The 20440-nt window shown below is 49.1% G+C and overlaps 1 protein-coding gene across 1 annotated transcript in view; it reads left to right on the plus strand.

The window, feature by feature from the left end:
• PGBD5 (piggyBac transposable element derived 5) overlaps positions 1 to 20440 on the plus strand; it is a 105346-nt gene that overhangs the window by 63487 nt on the left and 21419 nt on the right. Inside the window, exons 2-3 of the mRNA XM_008978172.4 lie at positions 5640 to 6067; positions 11887 to 12021. Of these exons, the coding sequence (XP_008976420.2) occupies positions 5640 to 6067; positions 11887 to 12021 (563 nt within the window). The remainder of the gene's footprint in view (positions 1 to 5639; positions 6068 to 11886; positions 12022 to 20440) is intronic.

Raw genomic sequence — 20440 nt, forward strand, 5'->3', positions numbered from 1 at the left:
AGGTGTGCCCACTGTGCTTTCACCACTCGTCCCACCCACCCACTCAGGCCTCCCCATATGCACAGGTGTCCCTGGCTGACCTAACCTTGTCACCAGGCATTAGCACAGGGACTGTTGCCATAGAGACCCAATGCTTCCCACTGAACACAGAAAAGATGCTCCTCCCCTTGGGTGGGCCAAGGCCTCTCCCCTCCCCTTTGTCATCCAAAGGTCAACAGGTTTAAGAGGTAAACATGCTGTATACGAGGCTCCAAGGACACAGAACACACCAACCCTGACCTCTGCTTTCACACTTTAGCTGGGGTCGGGAGACGGGCCACACAAGCAGACCAAAAACGAGCATGAGTGGCCGATGGGACAGCTGTGAACTGTGCTAAACCCAAGGAGAGGCACCGAGTCAGGGATGAGATGAAGAAGCTGGCTTGGGGGTCAGGAGTTTCCCCGAGAAGGTGATGCTTCATGAAGCTGGAGCCCCAAGAGGGCTTCCTTCCAGGAGTATCAGGCCTTGAGGCGGGAAAGAGTTTGCCACGGCCCAGGTCTGACACAGGCTTCCCCGGCAAGCCTCCACAACTGTCTGTCATCCAGGCCAGAGGCAGCGACAGCTGTGGATGGAGGCGACGCCTCGGCTGCCCTATAATCCATTCCTTGTGCCCTGCACACCCGTGGGGAAACTCAGTGCAGAGCATGGAGGTGAAGGAGCTGGTAGAGGAAGCTAAATCCCAGCCAGGTCTCACCTGATTTGGGGAACAGCCATCAGATCCTCCCCCAATCTCTCATGCAGCAGAGTGAGCCTGCTGAAGTTGCAAGAGCATGGTCACGTGGTGCTCACAGCCCTTCACTGGCTTCCCGCGCCCTTGGGCAAGTCTGAGCCCTGTGACAGCGACCAGACCCTCACACCCCACTGATGCCTCCAGCCCCACCCACTCCCCTTCCTGCTCAGTTGCACTAAATTCAAGGCATTCTGTCTGGCCACAGGACCTTTGCGTGAGATGCTCTCACTGCTGGAAATACCCCGCAACTCCCCACTGGGGCTGATGGCTTTTTACCAGTCACCCTTTTAAGCCCATCTCAGACAGGGCCTCCAGGAAGCCTTCAGGATCCTGCCTACCCTGAGGCTTGGGTTTGGGGCCCTTCTTGTGGGCACAGCTCTCCTCCGAGCCTGGGTCCCAGCTCCTGCTGCCTGCTCCTCTTACTCCCAGTCAGCTCCTGGGGAGGGAATATCAAGTCTTACTCCTTTCGACTTTCAGGATCAAATGTGCATTGACTGAGTGGTTTCCATAATTGCCCTTGCGTTACAATCCCCTTTATAAATGGAACATCTCCTTTTCTAGTCACTGCTGAGAAGAGGGAATCTGTTTCCTCTCTTGGGAACAGGGAGAGAGGGGATCCCTTTGTGGGACTGGGCATTACCAAGCCACTATACATGCTGCCCTGGGTCTGAGGGAGTGGGGAACCCAGGTAGGTGGTGTGATGGGGGCCTTGACATGAATGGCCTGGTGCGGTGGGGGAAGGAAAGGACATGGCAGTATGAGTTTTGTCTGGCAATGCACCATCAGCATGCACAACCCTTCATCCTAGCCCAGACACCGAGGCACACCCAAGCAGCACCTCCTCTTCCTCCTCTAGGTCTCCTCCACCTCCTCCTTCCCAATTCCATTCTGCCTTTGCTTTTTTATTTTTTTTTAAACCCACATAGGTTCTCCCTTCCCCTTCAGAGTTACTGTAGATATGCATTTTCATCCTGCGTTATCCCCCGCAACACATGAGCACTGTGGAGGTGGAGGGAAGTTTTGTGTTTGGAAGAGGGAGGAGGTGATGGGAAGACCATCCCGTGACTTCAGTCGTATGTAGGTACCATGTGTAGGAGAGCCACGTAAAAGGGACAGAAGGGCTGCTGCTAGTAACCACAGCAGGTGTACTCAGGCTGGCCTGGGAGGAAGGCCTCCCCAACTGTGAGTCACTTAGAGTGGATGCCCTTGGGCTGCGTCCTTCCAATTCTGAGGTCCCATTTCCTCAATTGCCAAATGGGATGATGCCTCACGTAGATGTTGTGAGGATTACATGGGTAATACCTGGGAAGCTCTCATAAACGGATCCGAGTCTTATCTTGGCTGGGGGTGCTGCCCATGCCAGGGCCATATTGTTCAATGGTCCTGTGATTAAGTTGTTGATAAGTACTAACTGTATTAGTCCGTTCTCATGCTGCTATGAAGAAATACCTGAGGGTGGATAATCTATAAGGAAAAGAGGTTTCATTAACTCACAGTTTGCATGGTTGCGAAGACCTCAGGAAACTTACAATCATGGCGGAAGGGGAAGAAAGGCACCTTCTTCACAGAGCAGCAGGAAGGAGAAGTGCAAGCAGGGGAAATGCCAGACAATTATAAAACTGTCAGATCTTGTGAGATTCACTCACTATCACGAGAACAGCATGGGGGACCTGCCCCCATGATACAGTCACCTCCCATGGAGGTCCCTCCCCAACACGTGGGGATTACAATTCAAGATGAGATTTGGGTGGGGACACAGAGCCAGACCATATCACTGACTCCTGAATAGCATTTCTTTCCTTCCTTCCCTCCCTCCCTCCCTCCACAGGTCACAATGATTCACCTGTGCCAGGACTTCTCCAATCCCAGTAATCCCAGCAACTCAAAGAGGCCTTAGAGAATGCTTGTAAATCAAAACCAAACAGTTAAGAGGGAGCTGGCTGCTTCCCAGTTCCTTCATGAAGCAGCTGGCCCAGGCCAGGGGTTGCATGTGAATTCATTTTGAAATGGCCTGGGGGGCAAAATTACTTTAAACATAACTTTAAGCAGAGAAAATTCCATTCTGCTTCGTCAGCATGATGTAGCAATTAAAATGCTGGTTTTCCTCCTCTTTGAGCACTATCCTTGAATAATTGACGGCTGCACCCACCGGAGGCTGCAAGGCTGTGCTGAAATAAAATGATTTTCATTAGGAGTAGGTGTGGAGCTTCAGGCTACACCTGCGGAATCGGCCCTCATTCATCCTGGCCTCATCGTCATGCCAGCCAGGGCCTCTTCCTCCAAGACCTGTTTGGTGCCCAAAAAATGGTTGGTGAAAGTGATGTATGTGGTGCCACTTTACCCTCCAGGCCACTGTTGCTTCTGTAAAATGCAGATAGTTAGAGTCTTCCTTGGAAAGCCCTCGGCCTGGCTGTCAATGAATTTCTGTTGATGATATCTTGGTAAAAGTTACCAAGCCTCAGGAACCTCCCTTAGGGCCAGGCACCAGGTGAGGTGCATTATTCACATGATCTCATTTATTTCACGCTGCATGACAACCTTTCAAAGTAGGTATTCCTGTGTCCATTTTTACAAGAAAACTAGAGCTAGGAGGGATTAAGAAATTCCTCTAAGACTGTGCAGTTAGCTAGAAGTAAATTTGGGGTGTCAGAGCCCCATCCATCACTCTGATTCTAAAACTTGGGCTGTCTCATGCACATTATCTCTCTTAATTTTTCTGCAGAAACTTGTTTTTCAGAAACTGTCTAAATCAGTAATAAAGGAAGGTTGGAGAGAGTGATGATTAAAATCTGAAGAATGAGAACAACTTTTGTTAGCAATCAATATACAGGCCGGGCGCGGTGGCTCACACCTGTAATCCCAGCACTTTGGGAGGCCAAGGCGGGCCAATCTCTTGAGGTCAGAAGTTCGAGACCAGCCTGGGCAGAGATAGGCAAAACCCCGTCTCTACTAAAAATACAAAAATTAGCCAGGCGTGGTGGCGGGCATCTGTAATCCCAGCTACTCAGGAGGCTGAGGCAGGAGAATTGCTTGAACCTGGGAGGTGGAGGTTTCGGTGAGCTGAGATTGCACCAGTGCTCTCTAGCCTGGGTGACAGAGACTCCATCTCAAAAAAAAAAAAGAAAAGAAAAATCAATATACAGATGCAATAGAAGCAAATTTTGTCTCTTACAAATCTCTACATATAGTTAGTGTATCTTAGGTTACTACATAGAATTGTAAGCCATAGCTCTTTAAAAATATATGTGTGTACACACACAGAGTCATGCTTCACTTAATGACAGGGATACATTCTGAGAAATGCATCATTAGGTAATTTTGTTGTGCAGACATCATGCAGTATACTTATACAAACCTGCATGGCACAGCCTCCTACACACCTAGGCTATACGGCATAGCCTATCGCTCCTAGACTACAAACCTGTGCAGCATGTGACTGTACTGAATACAGTACAATAGGCAAGTGTAGCGTAATGGTAAGTATTTGTGCATCCAAACATATCTAAACATAGAAAAGGTACAGGAAAAATACAGTGTTATAATTACATGGGACCACCATCCTATATGCAGTTCATTGTTGACTGAAACATCTTGGAGGGGGGGGGTGTGTGTGTGTGTATTCAAAGGGCTGCATTAGTCAAAAATTGTGAGGTTTTATCCTATATGTGAAATTATATGAATAAGCCCCTTCAGATGTAGTCCCTAGTCACCATAAAGTGACTACATAGGGAACGTTTAATGAAAATTGCTTTTTCCTAGGTGGAATTTTTCAGGCCCCAAGTGATGAAAGCGTTTTACTTACAAAACCGCCTCAACTTACCAGAAAATGAAAGCCAGAAAGCCGTAGCCATGCCCCTGTGTTAGAAACACCACGTGTCTTTGCATCTCCTCCCTCCCCTTATGTGTCTTTTTCTCTTCAGATCAGTATTTACCGAATGTGCCAGATTTGTAAGAATTTGCATTCTACCCCCCATTCCCAGGGAAAGCGTGGGGTCTGCAGGGGAGGGAGGAGCCCTGTGTGATGGCATGGCGGGAGACAGGAGGGGCTGTTCACTGCTGTCTGGGGGGAGTGTTGGAGTGCCTTTTGTTTTTAAATGTATATACATATATATATATAAACATTTATACATCGATGTATTTGTAATATCTGTATTTATTTTTAAATGTATGTATGTGTATATATGTGTGTGTGCCTGTGTATATATGTATGTATGTGTGTGTATGTATGTGTATATATGTATGTGTATATATATGTATGTATATGCATGCTTTCTTCCTTGTACGGAGAAGTACCCCAGACTGGCAGACAGTGCTTTTAATTTATATGTATAAATATGCACATTTTAATTTTAAAACTTACATGTTGATGTATACATTTATATGATATATATATTTAAACATATACATTTATGTGTGTGTGTACATCTCTAGTTAAGACTCGGCTTGTGCCCCGAGTGTGTGAAACTCCCTAGACCGACACCCTGTGCCACACGGGTTCTGGAGAGCAGGGATTCCACGTGACTGCGCCCCCCGAGGGCTGTCCTCCGGTCTGGTGTGGAGATGCAGGCTGCAGCTTGCACTCCGGGTGTCAGGGCTGTTTGTTCCTGTGGTGTCTGGGAGGAGCTGCGCTCCCACACACACAGCAGGAGAGCTGGCTGTTTTGGAGCAAAGGGGCGTACAAAAGCTGTGGGAGCCGGCACTGTCAGGTGGTTGCAGCAGCTTCTGGAAGGTTGCAGGGGAAGGCGGTAGCATTGGAGGCAGCGGGGGCACTCGGCCAGGGACCCAGGGATTGGAAATGCAGCCGTTCTCGTGTCGAGTCAGGGTGTGGCGGCCGTCCTAAGGAACACTCCACCTGTCTTTGGGTTTCAGGTCCCACCCGAAAGATGCCCCCCAGCGCCAGTGCCGTGGACTTCTTCCAGCTCTTTGTCCCAGACAACGTCCTCAAGAACATGGTGGTGCAGACAAACATGTATGCCAAGAAGTTCCAGGAGCGGTTTGGGAGCGACGGAGCCTGGGTGGAGGTGACGCTGACGGAGATGAAGGCGTTCCTGGGCTACATGATCTCCACCAGCATCTCCCACTGCGAGTCCGTCCTCAGCATCTGGAGCGGAGGCTTCTACAGCAACCGCAGCCTCGCCCTCGTCATGAGCCAGGCCCGCTTCGAGAAGATCCTCAAGTACTTCCACGTCGTGGCCTTCCGCTCCAGCCAGACCACGCACGGGCTCTACAAGGTCCAGCCCTTCCTGGACTCCCTGCAGAACAGCTTCGACTCTGCCTTCAGGCCTTCCCAAACCCAGGTGAGGCCCACGCAGGAGGTAAGAGCTTGTCCAGGTGTCCTCGCTCTCTCGGCCTAGCCTTGTCTGTTGGCAGGGCTTTGGGGTGTCCTTCCTGCCCTGCCTGCCCTCTGAGTTCACTTCAAGGTCACCTCTGCTATTCTTCCATTCCATTAATCCACATAATCCAAATGAGATTGGAGGGGAGTAATAATAATAGCTCCAGCCTTCAGACAAGTCAGAATTCAGTCTTTTGCTCTGAGAGGCAATCTTCCGCCTCTTGTCTCCCTTTCCTTCCTTATCTTTAATTATACTTTCCAAATGGTGTTTTGCTCAGGCGAATATTAATTTTATTGTCATATTCTCTGAGTGTGGCCTCACCTGTTGGTGATGAAAGGAGGCTAGAAGCCTCCTGGGTGGCAGAGGGAGTGAGCCTGGAATTAGGACCATTCTTCAGATCATCGGGGGTTACTTATGCCCACACAGAGCAGAGCCAGAGCTGTTGGATGAGGGTTTGGCAGAGCTCCAGGCATCTCTGGTCTGATTCCCTAATACCTTCCCCAACCAATTCCAGAAGAAAAGGTTCTGCCTACTCTCAGCTCCCGAGCCCCTTCCTGCCTTCCACTGGTATCCACTTGCACCTGGGACAATGGCACCTGGCCCTGGGAAGATAGAACTCCAGAGTCTTCCTCAAAATTTGCCTGGCTGGTCTAGCAAACCGATGAGATGGCTAATTTCTAGAGATGTCTCTAACCCAAACCAGGAGGTTCTTGGTCCATGTGAGCCCCATTCCCTTTGACTTGGTCTGTGTAGCAACAGAAGTTCAGTTCAATTTTATGTATATATTTAAAGACCCACTGCACATCTCTCTGTCCTGTGCTGCTTCTAAGGCTCTTCTAAATAAACCTCCAATTCTTGTTGACATTCTCCTGTAGGTCCTCTCTCTAACTCTCTATAGCGTGCCTTCCCCTCACACAGCTGAAAATCACAGGGTTTTTGTGGGGAAGGCAGTGCCCTATTTCGTGTCTGTGGGAGCCTTACATTCCCTCTGGATCGTTCTCCCCACTGTCTGGTGAACATGTCAGGCTCGTTATGATTTCCAAGTGTTTGCAGCGTGCCTTCTGGCCCTTGGAACGCCGCCTTCTTCTCTCTGCTTTGCAAATGCATCCAGTCTCCAGGGCCAGTGTAAGGCCCACAGTCCCGTGTGGATTCCCTGTTATCTGAATTCCCCCCACTATTGATGGGGCAGCCAGATGCCACCGCGCCTCATCCTCCAGTGTGGCATTTACCTTCCTAACAAGAAGTGGAGACTTTCGAGGACATGAGCTCTGCCCTGTAACAGGCCCTGTGGTACCAAGGACGGGCCTGAGCACATTGTCTTTTCTTTCACTAAATACTTGCTTGGTTGAAAATGAAGCAAATGAGAGACGGTTGCCTGGATGCAAGGGAAAAATACACAGCACATTCAGACCATGCTGGGGTCAAACATTTGGAGAGGTGCTGCAGAAGGCTGTGTGCTCGCTGTGCCTAAGTATCTCTCAAGAGGTATCTGCAGTGTAAGTCCAGGGTGAGTGCCCGGCCTCTCTGGCACACTGCAGCGCCTACTAGGAATTCTGAGACTTGTGGGCTCGCCTCTCTGCAGCTCCCAGGTACAGGTGTCCTGAGGGGAGGCCCAGCAGCATTGCTGAGCCTGGCTGGGTGGGCAGTGGCTGGACTGCAGGTGGGCAAGTAGGCAGGTGTCCAAGGGAGCAACTCTGCCTCCTTAGCACATGGCTCAGATGGGCAGTACCGGGGTACCAGGAACAGGGAGAGCCTGGAAGGATGATCGTGTTATTCTGCCGCTCACTTGTGTTTGCTTCCAGGTGATGAGGCTTGCAGAAGCAGGGCCTGAGATGAGGCTCAATCTGGGGAAGGGCTCTCAGGTCATGTTTGGGGCTTTTTCCCCTTTACTTTTGCCTTCACTTTTCCACCTCTTCCTCCTCTCTCTCCTCCAGCTCATTCTTCTCTCCTTCTATTACTTTGTATTTCATTTTTATTTTACTATATTTGGGAAATTACATTTTCTTCTTGCTACGTTTTCTACTCGGTGCCCCTACGTGGTAGTGAGGATCCCAGCAGGACACAGATGCTGAGCTCCATCTAGAAGGGCAGCCGAAGAGATGTTGATGCAGGGACTGTTGGCTAGGGGTGTGATCCGGGTTAAGGGAGACCCGAAGGGAGCAGAGAAGGCTGTAGCCCAGGGAGAGGCCTCAGGGCAGGTGGGCAGAGCTTTACCTTGAAGAAGCAGATCTATGGCCACTCCTTGGAGCCTATTTTTATGATGCCATTTCTTTTTTCTTTATTGTCTTATCATTGGTAAAAGTTATATAATCATGTTATCAAAAAATTGAATACATGAAATAAGTTCGAAATAAGTTTAAGGGGCTGATCATAGGTCCCTCCCCTGACTCCCTTGCTCTCTGGCCTCTTGCTGATGACTCCCACTTGGCTGAGCAAGCCAGAAACTAGGGGCAAAGAAGCTGGGTGGGGTAATTTATAAGAAGCTGACCTCCAGGCCTCAGCTCAGGGTCTGCAGGGTTGAAAGTGACCCTGGGGGGCAAACAGAGAACACCCAGCACACTCCATCATACAGCCTGGGGCATGTGGCTTCAGGAGAGTCAAAGGGTCTGACTGGTTCCACGCAGCCTGTTGCACCAGCTCCGTGTCAGTAGGTGTAGAGCAAGGTAAGTCAAAGGAGATGAAGTCATAACCACAGAGTACGGTTGGGTGTTTACTATGACCAGAACCTCATGCTTCCTGGGGCTTCCTGTATGTCACCTGTGCCCCTCCATTCCCTGGAGCAGCAGCTTGCCCCATCTGCTGAGGATGCCCCGGGCTTTCCAGTTGGGGTGGGCCTGGCTCTCCCAGGGGCTTGCAGGCCTTGCTGTTCCCTGGGTTGCCAGCATCGGCCCGCCCTGCTCGGCTCCTGCATTTATGCTCTTCTCAGAGACGCATCTGCCACTTAAAGAAGGAAGAGAGTTCTTCTCCTGATGCTTGATTGGAGAAGCTGGAGGCTCTAAAGGAGCCTTGGATTCCCAGCTTTCCGGCTCTGTGAAAATCCCTGTTGGACCCTGGAACATTCAGCTCACAGAGAGGCGATGATTTGCTTGTACGCCTCAGGGCTTTCTTGGAGGGTCATTGTCTCTGTCTGCAGACACCAGTTGGAACAGTTCTCTTCCCATTGCCCTCATCAGGTGTGTGTGTGGATGGATTAGCTGCAGATTCCCAGGAATCACTCTGCACCCGTCCCTTACACCATCCTTCGGGGCTGCACTCCAAACACACAGCACACTCACCTCACACACTCAGCTCACTCGCACCCTCCAGCCTGCAATCTTGGGAGCCGTTTTATTCCAGCAGCTGTGACCCTTTGGTACGAGTTTGGTCTTAGAGTCTTCAGAGGATTCCCAGAATGTAGCAATGACCAAAGCAGCTGGGGGGTGTGTGTGTGTGTGTGTGTGTGTGTTTCTACACAAATACAAAATGGGGAGACACTGCATCTCCTCAAAACTGGAGCCAGATTAATTAGAGAAATATTTTCAGGGAGGGATTGTGCAAATCAATACATGGATGTTTTGTCTTTCCCCTACCATACCTACCACCCTCCACACCTCAAAACGAGCTCATCAAGCACAGGAGGAGGCTCAGGAGATACAGTCGTGTAACAGAGAAATGCTGACCCATGTGTAGCCTGGAGGAGAAGCAAGTGGTTTTTCTGGCAGGCAAAGTTTTTGGAGCTTTGGGGAGCATGCTGTTCCGTGCTGCATTTAGTAATGACATATTCATAATTCATTTAATGATGATAGAAAAGGAAAAAGATCATTGAGGGTCAGAAATTCTTGCCCTTTTGCTTTGATGAGGCATGTGATTAAATATAAATTTGCAACTGATCATATGTTCAATGCAAGTGGAATAGAGGTGCACTTTCTTTCTGAAGAGAATGAGAGAGGGCAATTTTCATTTGCTGTGGCCTCAGAGGACAGAGTAGGATGCACGTCTTCGGCAAGGATCATTGGGCAGGGAAAGGACAGGCAGAGGGCTTTTTTATGCCATCTTTTCCCTTCTCCATCCCCTCCCATTCTCCCACTGTGTGGGGGACTTGTTCATTGCACTTGAATAGTTCCAAATGGGGCTTTGAATGTTTTATGAGCTACAAAGAGCCAGCAAGTGCAAGAAGCCAGGCGTGAGGGCCAGGGGAGACGTTGCAGCTAGGCCAGCCTCCCAGCCTTCCCCTTCACAAGACAGGGGAGACCACATGTGATGTCCCCATGTGTCCATTAGTAGAAAAACTGAGGAGGCAGATATGCACTGCTAAGACTGAACAGTGCAGGGCTGTCACTTTTCGAAAATTGAATGCACGGTAACCTTGCATTCAATTTGCATTCAACCTCAGCCCACCTTCCATTCCTAGAAGAATGGAAGGCTGCTGTCCACATCACACGTGGTAAGTATCATCCTCCCTTCTGTCCTTGGAAGACCTTTTTCTGCCATCACCTGGGAGCTTGTTGGGAATGCACAGTCTCAGACCCGGCCTCACAGAATCACAATCCACATTTTAGCAGGATCCTCAGGTGACTGATTTGTTCAAACTTTTTCTGTAAATAGCCAGATGGTAAGTATTTAGACTTTGTATCGGTGTGGTCGCTGTTGCGTGTTGTCAGTTCTGATATTGTAGCCCCAAAGCAGCCACAGACAATATTTAAATGAGTGAGCATGGCAGTGTTCCAATAAAACTTTATTTACAAAAACAGACGTGGGCCAGACTAGGCAGTAATTTGCTGACCCCTGATCTAGGGCATCGTGTAGAGTTCTGGGAATCATTGCCTGCACTCTTCATTTCAGTTCCCTACAGATGCACACTCTAATTCATAATTAAGCTTGAGATGGGATCAGGGAGGGAAGTGTAGCACGTTCCTGAAGTTTATCCTAAAGCCTCCCAAAAGAGCTTTACCTTGAAGAAGCAGATCTGTGGCCACTCCTTGGAGCCTATTTTTATTATGCCATCTCTTTTTTCTTTATTGTCTTATCATTGGGAAAAGTCATATAATCATGTTATCAAAAAGTTGAAATAGATGAAATTAGTTTCAAAATTGCCTTGGGAATCTTGTCAGAAAGGTCATGACAACCTAGAGGAGAACCAGAGGCTGTGTGTTGCAACAGGCCAACAGGGAACTGGGTCATTTGATGAATGATTTATAAAAAGAGGAGGTTCAGCCTGGAAGAAGGAGGTTGTGGGCTGACACGAGGGCTGTCTTGAAAATCCAAAAAAAATAGCATTTTTTTTCTTTGTTTCTCACTGGACAGAAGTCACATCCCTAGGTTTCAGTTAAATATAGGTAAATTGTGGATCAGTGAAAGACTTTTTTAGCAGTTGGAACTTTCCATGAGTGGAAGGGGCTTCCATGAAAAGAAGTGGGTGCCCATCACCAGGCATGTCCAGCCAGAGGACACAGGACCCATGCCAGAGATCCCTCAACCAAGTGAGAGTTGGGACAAGGGACCTTAGGCCAATAATAACAATAATAATAAATTCCATTGATGAAATATCTACTGTGTATCAGGGCCGGTGCTATTTTGCATGAATCTTACTGAATGCTTTCTTACTGCATCCTTTCTGGAAACAGTAGTATAGATAATGATACCACCCTCCTATAGATAAGAAGGGTCAGGATCAGAGAGGTAAAGTAACTTAGTTAAGGTCACAGAGCTGCTCAAAGGCAGAGGCTGAATTTGAGCTCCAATCTGATGAGCCCTCAAGCTCATGCTGCCTTCCGTGAGAGCCTCCGCTTTTTCCCTCCTGGCAGGTGCTACATGAACCCCTGATCGATGAGGATCCTGTATTCATTGCCACGTGCACAGAGCGGGAGCTGCGAAAGAGGAAAAAGCGGAAATTCAGCCTCTGGGTCAGACAGTGTTCTTCCACTGGCTTCATCATCCAGGTGAGCCCTGGGCTGAGCCCAGGGAGGGTCGGTGAAGAGGGTCGGGGAAGAAAATCCGGGGGACTTGGGCTCATCTGATACCCAAGAACTTGTTCACATACCCTTTTCACTGTGTGTCCAAGTCCACCCAGATGCTCCTGTGGAGGCCAGGGCTGGGCTGCTCCCTCCTCACCGAGGCAGCGGGTAGCCAGCCCTGGAGAGGCTGCTGCCACCCCTGGCCCTGTTCCCTGCACATTCTTCCTCCAGACTCAAGCCCATCTGGGTAAGTGACTCATCAAGACTCAGGCCGTAGCAATGTTGGCTGGAAGTGTCACCCAAACAGTGGGTCATACGAGGTTTCTACCATCTCCCTGGAGGCTGTCCCTCAAGACTTTTGGACTTGTGGCTTTGAAACTTAAGGCTGTCCCAGAAGGCCTCCCCACTCCCACCGGGTATCTGCCCAACCTTCCTGTTTCCAGGATGCCTTCTTCACAGACCTCCACCAACAGCCTGCTGGTGAAATTATGAATAACCTTCAGCAGGAGCACGTGCCCGAGTCCTAGGCCCTTGGAGCCAGCATGGCCAACATGGGTGCATGTTTCACAAGAGGTGCCTGAGCTCTGCTTTTTGTGATGATACTCCCAGGAAAAGCATCTGAGGTTGAGCTGCCAGGAGCAGTAGGGTACACAAAGGGAGATGGTGGGGACAGATACACACCAGAATGTGGCTCCTAAGTGACGTCTCCCTGCCTAGTCTAGTTTTTCATGCGTGCTGTGCGGCGACACCTTCTCTCATCAGACAGGCAGGCCAGCCCTGTGGTGACAGCTGACCGCACGCTCACTTGCTGCCCTCGCTTGACCGCATCTCCAGGCCCCAAGGCACAGGGTTTTTGCACTTCCATCTTTCCCTGAACTACAGCAGGATTCGTAGGAAGATTCTGCCGAACATCTCCTCCCCACATCCACTCCAGAACCACAGTGGGGAAAGTGCGCTTGCTCCGGGAAAATGTCTTCCCTCCAAAGCACCATCTCGGCTCCTTCTGCAGGTCTGAGGGACCTTCAGGTTGAGTTGGGGTCAGGATCTCCAGCCAGACTCTGGGGCTCTGCTTGTGCATAGGCATTGTTTGGGGTCTTGCCAGACTGGACCTATCCCAGAGCAGAATTCCCTCACTCCTGGAGGTGCAGCCTCAGCTCCTTGTCCCCTCACATTCTCCAGAGTCCTCTGCCATCTCTATAGTGCCTTTTGTGATGATACTCCCATAGGTACAGGTGCGTCGGGTTCATTTTATGTAAACTTTCCCAAGGGACATTCATTTATTCTTTCAGTAAATATTTATTGAGCACCTGCTACCTGCACACAATTGTGCCAGGCATTGGGATATGCAAACGTGGTCCTGCCATCCTTGAGATCTGCCTAGGTAGCTTTTTTTTTTTTGAGACGGGGTCTGACTCTGTTACCCAGGCTCAAGTAAAGCAGCATGATCATAGTTTACTTCACCCTCAACTTCCCAGGCTCAAGTGATCCGGTCACCTCAGCCTCTCAGGTAGCTGGGATCATGGACATGTGACACCATTCCTGGCTAATTTATTTTTATTTTCATTTTGGTAGAGATGGAGTCTCACTGTGTTGCCCAGGCTGATCTTGAACTCCTGGGCTCAAGTGATCATCCCGCCTCGGCCTCCCAAAATGCTGAGATTACAGGCAAGAGCCACCATACCGGCCCTGTGTAGCTTTGGAATAAATGTTTACATGCGGATCCTGTGTGCATCTGGCACCACTCCCTTCTCCCTCTACAGTTAGTGAGGAGCTAGAAATCACATCTGTCACCAGGCGAGGCCAAGGCCACAGATCTCTCTCAGTTCAGATTCGTTCCCAAATTTACAAAATCTGTAAAATCCACATCTATAATATAAGAAGTTTGGGTTGGTATCTTGAAGCTTCCTTTCATTTCTAAAACTCTTGATTCTAGGAGGTTTTGCAGCAGCGTGAAAGTTTGTTTTTAGAAGCCAGAATTGAAGCTGACAACTCCCAGTCAAAAGCAGCGTAGCTTCCACCATTGCCAGGGGCAGCCCTCAAAATGTGCTCAGAAGTGCAGAGCCAAGGAGGCAATTAATTACCCTTCAGTTTCAGGCTGTGCTGTGACAGGACTGGCATGAGAACTTTCTCAGCCCCCGCAGTCCCTCTCTTTGTTCCTAGGTCCAACTGAAGGTGCCTGTGGCAGGCACAGCACAGGGAAAGGACATCTCTGCCTGTGAGGGGCCAGGAGACGTAGAGGAGCCACATGACCCGGGGACAGTTGTTTTTTTAGAGTCCTGCCCCTTTTCTTGGTTCTCCAGGTGCTAATCTTGGTTTGACAGCTTTTGAAGGTCAGCAGCCTGGGCAAGCACAGCCCTGGGGCAGAACAATACCTTACACCGTCAGAGCTTTCACACCGCAGTTCCCTGATCCTCCCCACAGCCTTGTAAGACATAGAGAGCAGGCAGTGTTGATCCCATTTCTTACATGAGGTGGCTTTGGCTCACAGGGGTTACCTGCCAGACAGCTGGTCAGCGCAGAGCTGGCTTCTCCCCTGGGCCTCAACCTGCCTCTTCGCTCGTCCATCCCCAAGGCATAGGCAGCCCCTGCTCTTGCATTTACCTCCCACGTGAACTAGCTGCTCAGTCATTGCTCTGGAATATGGAGTTGTCATCTAGAAACTAAAGATGGGATTAGGTAACCAGTGAGGTCCCTTCTACTGCCAGTGTATGACTCTCTTCTTTGTAAATGTCATATATAGGGTTCTGTACACAGGACATTTTCTTCACTGTAGTTCCTCAGATGCATTGAGCTCTCCTGAATGACTTAGCGGGGAAGCTCAGTTGCAGCTGACCGTATTAAGGGTCCTCTCCCATTGTGCTGTGCCGCTCGTTAGCGTAGCATCTGCCCCACGCCCTCCTGTTTCTGAGGCTGGCTTTGGCCCGTAGGATGCAGGCAGCTGTGGTATGTGAAAAGATTTGAAGGAGCAAGTGCATACCTCTCCTTTTTTGGCTTCTCTGCCCTGGCCATGAGAAAATGACCAGGATGGATCACCTGGGTCCTGAAAACCTGGGAGCTTAGTAAATGTTTATTATATGGCACATCGATTTTGTAGCTGTTTGAGACCCACTGTAATTGACCCAGGAGCCTATCAGTTAGGTCTGCACAGCTGACCAGGTAACTTTCTTCCAGCCACTATCTACTGTGGACCAAGATAAGGTGTTGAAGGGATGGTGGGGGTCCAGGTGTGTTCCAGGAGAGCCCAAATTATGCATAGACATTGTTGCCCCAGCTTTGTACAAAAAAAATTAGCCAGGCATGGTGGCGCATGCCTGTAATCCCAGCTACTTGGGAGGCTGAGGCAGGAGAATTGCTTGAACCTGGGAGGCGGAGGTTGCAGTGAGCCAAGATCGCACCACTGCACTCCAGCCTGGGCAACAAGAGTGAAAATCCATCTCAAAAAAAAAAAAAAAAAGAAAAGAAAATGAAAATGATTGCTGTGCCCCGAGAAAAAGGGAATTCTGCCAGCAGAAGGCCTTTGGGCTTTAGCAGCAGCTTGTCCCTGGGCACCCAGCCTGCTGGGCTTCTCTGATTTTGGACTTGCCAGCCTCTGTAATTTGCATGAGCCAGTTCCTTAAAATAAATACCTCTGCCTCTTCCTCCCACTCTCCCACCTTCCATAGATAATTGTGTTTATATACACACACTCATGCTTCTGTGTCTCAGGAGAATCCTGGCTACTACAGGGGGCTTCCTCTGGCCCACCTGGTTTATTCAGGCCTGTTTGCTTCTCTGATTCTCACTGCTGTTGACTACCTGGGAGTCTGAACTAGAGGGCCGGGGCAATGCTTTCTTCAATGTTGCTTTTCTAGAGCCTAAGAATACTTATTTATTTTTATTTTATTTATTTATTTATTGGTAAGAGTTGGACAGGTCCCTGTTTTCAAGAAGTTTTACAATAAAGAGTTGGGAAGATAAGACCTGCACCCATGCAAATCTAGGCATGGACTGTTTGGTTAACCACACCACCATAGAGTGAGCTTCATGCTTGGCCCCTCAGAACTAGAGATAGAGGGAGCCCTCACTGCCTCTCCAGTAGGAGAGATGGACACGTTAAAAATATTCATCGACATAGCGTGACAAGTGCAATACCGGAGGTGTGTCTGTACGTCGCAGGACTACAGGAAGGCACCTGTAGGGGTAAGAAACACCCCCAGAGGCATATACAGTAGGGTATGTGGTGTGGCAAAGAAGAGAGTAGCCATGAGCTCTTGCCACAGGCCAAGCACCAAGACACCCAATGTTTTAATAGCAGCACTTAAGACAAAAGTAAGCAGGCAGGGAATTATTTATAAGGTAGGGCTCAGGAAATCTTGCGATATGCTTGCTCCTTAGGTGCAGAATGCTGGGTATAGATGAGGCCACAGCCAATGCCTTCTTTTTTGGCTTTCCCACTGCTATTTACCCAGGCTGGTCGGGTTCCACTGCTAGTTACCCACTGCTAGATACCATGGTGCACTTAAGACAGCATGCAGAAGCTCCTCGACTTATAATGGGGTTACGTCCCCGTGATAAACCCCTAGTAAATTGAAAATACCTTGTCAGGTTAAGCACAGTGGCTCACACCTGTAATCCCAGCACTTTGGGAGGCCAAGGTAGGCAGATCACTTGAGCCCAGGAATTCAAGACCAGCCTGGGCAACATGGCAAAACCCTGTCTCCACAAAAAATATGAAATAGCTGAGTGTGGTCGCACACATCTGTAGACCCAGCTACTTGGGTGGCTGAGGCGGAAGGTTCCCTTGAGCCTGGGAGATCAAGGCTACAGCCAGCCAAGATTGCACCACTTCACTCCAGCCTGGGTGTCAGAGTGAGACCCTGTCTCAAAAAAAAAGAAAATATCTTAAGTCAAAAATGCATTTAAAGCTGGGTGCAGTGGTGAGTTCCTGTAGTACCAGCAATGTGGGAGGCTGAGGACGGAGACCACTTGAGTCCAGGAGTTTGAGACCAGCCTGTACAACATAGTGAGGCCCTGCCTCTAAAAAAAATGCATTTAATTCACCTAACCTACCGAAGAGCATAGTTTAGCCTAGTCTACTTTAAACATGCCTAGAACACTTACATTAGCCTGCAGCTGGGCAAAATTAACACAAAGCCTCTTTTATAATAAAGTGTTGAATATTTCATGGTTGTTTACCCTCTGATCGCCTGGCTGACTGGGAGCTGCAGCTCACTGCCACCACCCAGCATTGCACAGCATATCACTAGCCAAGGAAAAGGTCAACATTTGAAGAAATTTCTACTGAATGCCTGTTGCTTTCACATGATCATGAAGTCAAAAATCATAAGTCAAACCAGTGTAAACTGGAGACTATTTATTCTGTGTCACAGGCCTGGTAAGGACTAACCTAGACCCCAGAACACCCTCCAGCCCTACCCTGTTTGCAGAGGGCTTGTGAGCGTGGGAGCTAGCCAAGTTTCCCCTCCTCTCCCCTCATCTGCAGGCTCCCCTGTGAGCCAAGGAGGAGAAAAAGGAGAGATTTATACAGGTGATTAATCTTCCAGTGTAGGGAAAGCCACCTAATTGAGCGATTGGAGTTCCTCAATCCAAGATGCTGAGGCTGCTCATCCTGGAAGCCTGTGCCCTCTATGTGGGTGGAAAGAAAACTCTGCAGCAGTTCTCTGCAGAGACTGCTGTTCAGGCTCCACAATGTCAAAAAGATCGAGGCTCCAGTGGGAAAAATTGGCCAACAGGTTAATGTTCTATCGACCTTTAGGGATTAATGGAACCCCAAGATTCTTTGGAGGAGAAAAAAAAAGGTCCACTAATTTTTTTGAATGGTATAGTCTAAAAGAGCAGATTTCTCCTGTTTGAACACGTTGGGCCAGGCACCTGCCTCTGCAGCATGAGACCAACGTTCCCAGCAAGGGATGTTGACAGATGGACGAACACTGAGGAGGGGCTGAGGAGCAGATGCCTGGGAGGTGTCCTGAGTGGCATCCTGACTGGGGCTTGGAGAGACATAGGGAGGTGTCATCTGAAGAAGACAGGACAGACCGTCTTCAGAGGGCTGGGTGGCTGTCATGTCAAGGAGGCAATTCTGGATGACAGCCCTGCTCAGTGGAGGCAGGGCTTCAGGTTCACGCTGGGCATTGACATACTCCGGAAGTAGATGGGCTTTAGAAGCCAGAATTCAAGATGGTAACCCCCAAGCAAAAGAACCCCTGCTTCCTACCCCCTGCACACATCATGGAATCTGTCCAGGCAGAGCCCTCATGACATCTGTGAGGGACACTCTGAATGAGGTTCGTGTGCCCCGTGCTGCTAAGCTAGCTGACCCGGAAGCCCCTTCCCTCCCTCAGTCTCATCTGTGGATTCTGGCAGCTGCTTCTGGCGTTCAGGAAAGAATGACGAACATTTACAGAGTGTGTGTTGTGGGCCAGGCTCTGTGCTTAAGCACTTCTCATGCAGGATTCATTTTTTCTCCACAAGGGCCTTAAGAGGCAAGTAGTGTCACCGCCACTGTTTCTTGGTGAGGAAACTGAGGCACAGAGAGATTTGCTGCCTTGCCTAAAATTAGATCTACAAAGCAGTAGACCTGGAATTAAACCCAGCCATTCTGACTCTAGATCTCACCTTCTTGTTTTTTTTTTTTTTTTTTTTTTTTGAGACGGAGTCTCCCTCTGTTGCCCAGGCTGGAGTGCAGTGGCGTGATCTCGGCTCACTGCAAGCTCCGCCTCCTGGGTTCACGCCATTCTCCTGCCTCAGCCTCCTGAGTAGCTTGGACTACAGGCGCCCGCCACCACGCCCGGCTAATTTTTTGTATTTTTAGTAGAGAAGGGGTTTCACTGTGTTAGCCAGGATGGTCTGCATCTCCTGACCTCGTGATCTGCCCGACTCGGCCTCTCAAAGTGCTGGGATTACAGGTGTGAGCCACTGTGCCCGGCCTGGATCCCACCTTCTTAACCACTAGGCTATGTTGACTCCTCCAAGGAGAGAACTTTTCCCGATTTAGACAAAAAGCCAAGTATCTTTTATCCAGCTTGATTGTTGGTAGGACAGTGGTCTAGCATCCACGTCACTAATTTCCCTTATTTTGAGACATACTATTTATGTTGAAAGAATTTAAAGAAGGTGCACTAAAGTGTTTTTTTCCTTATTTGACTCAATCTTTTTACATACTAAGTGAAATATTTTGCTCTTGACCTATAACTAATTGAATTGGCTCTAAAAGTGAGGACCACTATGGAATTAATTGGCTGGAGTGAATTTTGCTTGTGGATTCAGAAGCTGGGCAGGGCAGGACATGTGTCCGGCTGTTCAATTGTGCAGTGAGGAGGATGCTGGCATGAGATCCTGTCCAGGTTGGACACGGTAAGTTGAGGATGGGATTGGCTGGGACAGAAGACATAACCGTGGACCTCTTTGTGTCCTTGAGCAAGTAGCTGAGAACTACCTTCTTTGTCCAATTTTGAATGAAGTTAATCCACCCACACCTCTTTACCGTATAGGACTTCAAAGATGACAATAAAGTATTTATTAAGTGCCCAGGTAAGTGCACCAGCTACTGTGTGGATCAGATTCAACCCTCTCCCTAAAGAACTTTGACTCTTCAACTGCACAGACATGAGTGTGTACAGAGAGCCCACATGCTGATACATGTCCCTCCTCCAACCTGTCATTTTGAAAGAACCACCTCAGGCTTTGAGCTTTGGGATGAGATGAAGGCAAGGCTCCCACAGGGGTCAGTGGTGCTGAAGGTGCAGCCAGAGAGGAGAAGGATCAAGAACAGACTCAGCACATGAGCTCTTCCTGGGCATGGTCATGGTGAGAGGCCTGAGAGAGAAACTGGGCAATGAGAGATGAAAGTCATCAGTATGGTGATGGCTTAGAGACTTTGCTAGAAGCCCCAGCTAATACACAAAGATGACACAAGCAGCATTGTCCAGCAGGACTCTCTGCAATGATGGAAATGTTTCATATCTGCTCTCCATGATGGCAGTTCCTAGCCTCATGTGACTGTTGACTATTTGCATTGTGACCAGTGTGGCTGCGGGCCTGAATTTTTCATTTTAGTTAATTTAAATGTAAATGAAAACAGCCATATGTGGCTGAAGGCAACCACATTGGGAGCACAGTTACAGAGCTTTGCTATATTAAAAAATCACTTCTATGTGCACAATTTTCACTTAAAGACAAGGGCCTTGCAAGGTACATATGGCGATGTTATCCTTACAGATAAGGAAAGCAAGGCTCAGAGCAATTAAGTAACTTGCCCCAAAACCCACAAGCCAGTGAATGACAGAGCCCGTGCCCATGTATCCTGGCACTCACCCTCCCTGCCTCAGTTCCTCTCATGACAAGTGACTGCCATTTACAATTCACAACTCTCTCAAGTGGCTGTCCCATGCAGATGTCCCAGGTG

Source organism: Pan paniscus, chromosome 1 (genome assembly GCF_029289425.2).
Source record: "Pan paniscus chromosome 1, NHGRI_mPanPan1-v2.0_pri, whole genome shotgun sequence".
In the NCBI taxonomy this organism is placed as follows: Eukaryota; Metazoa; Chordata; class Mammalia; order Primates; family Hominidae; genus Pan; species Pan paniscus.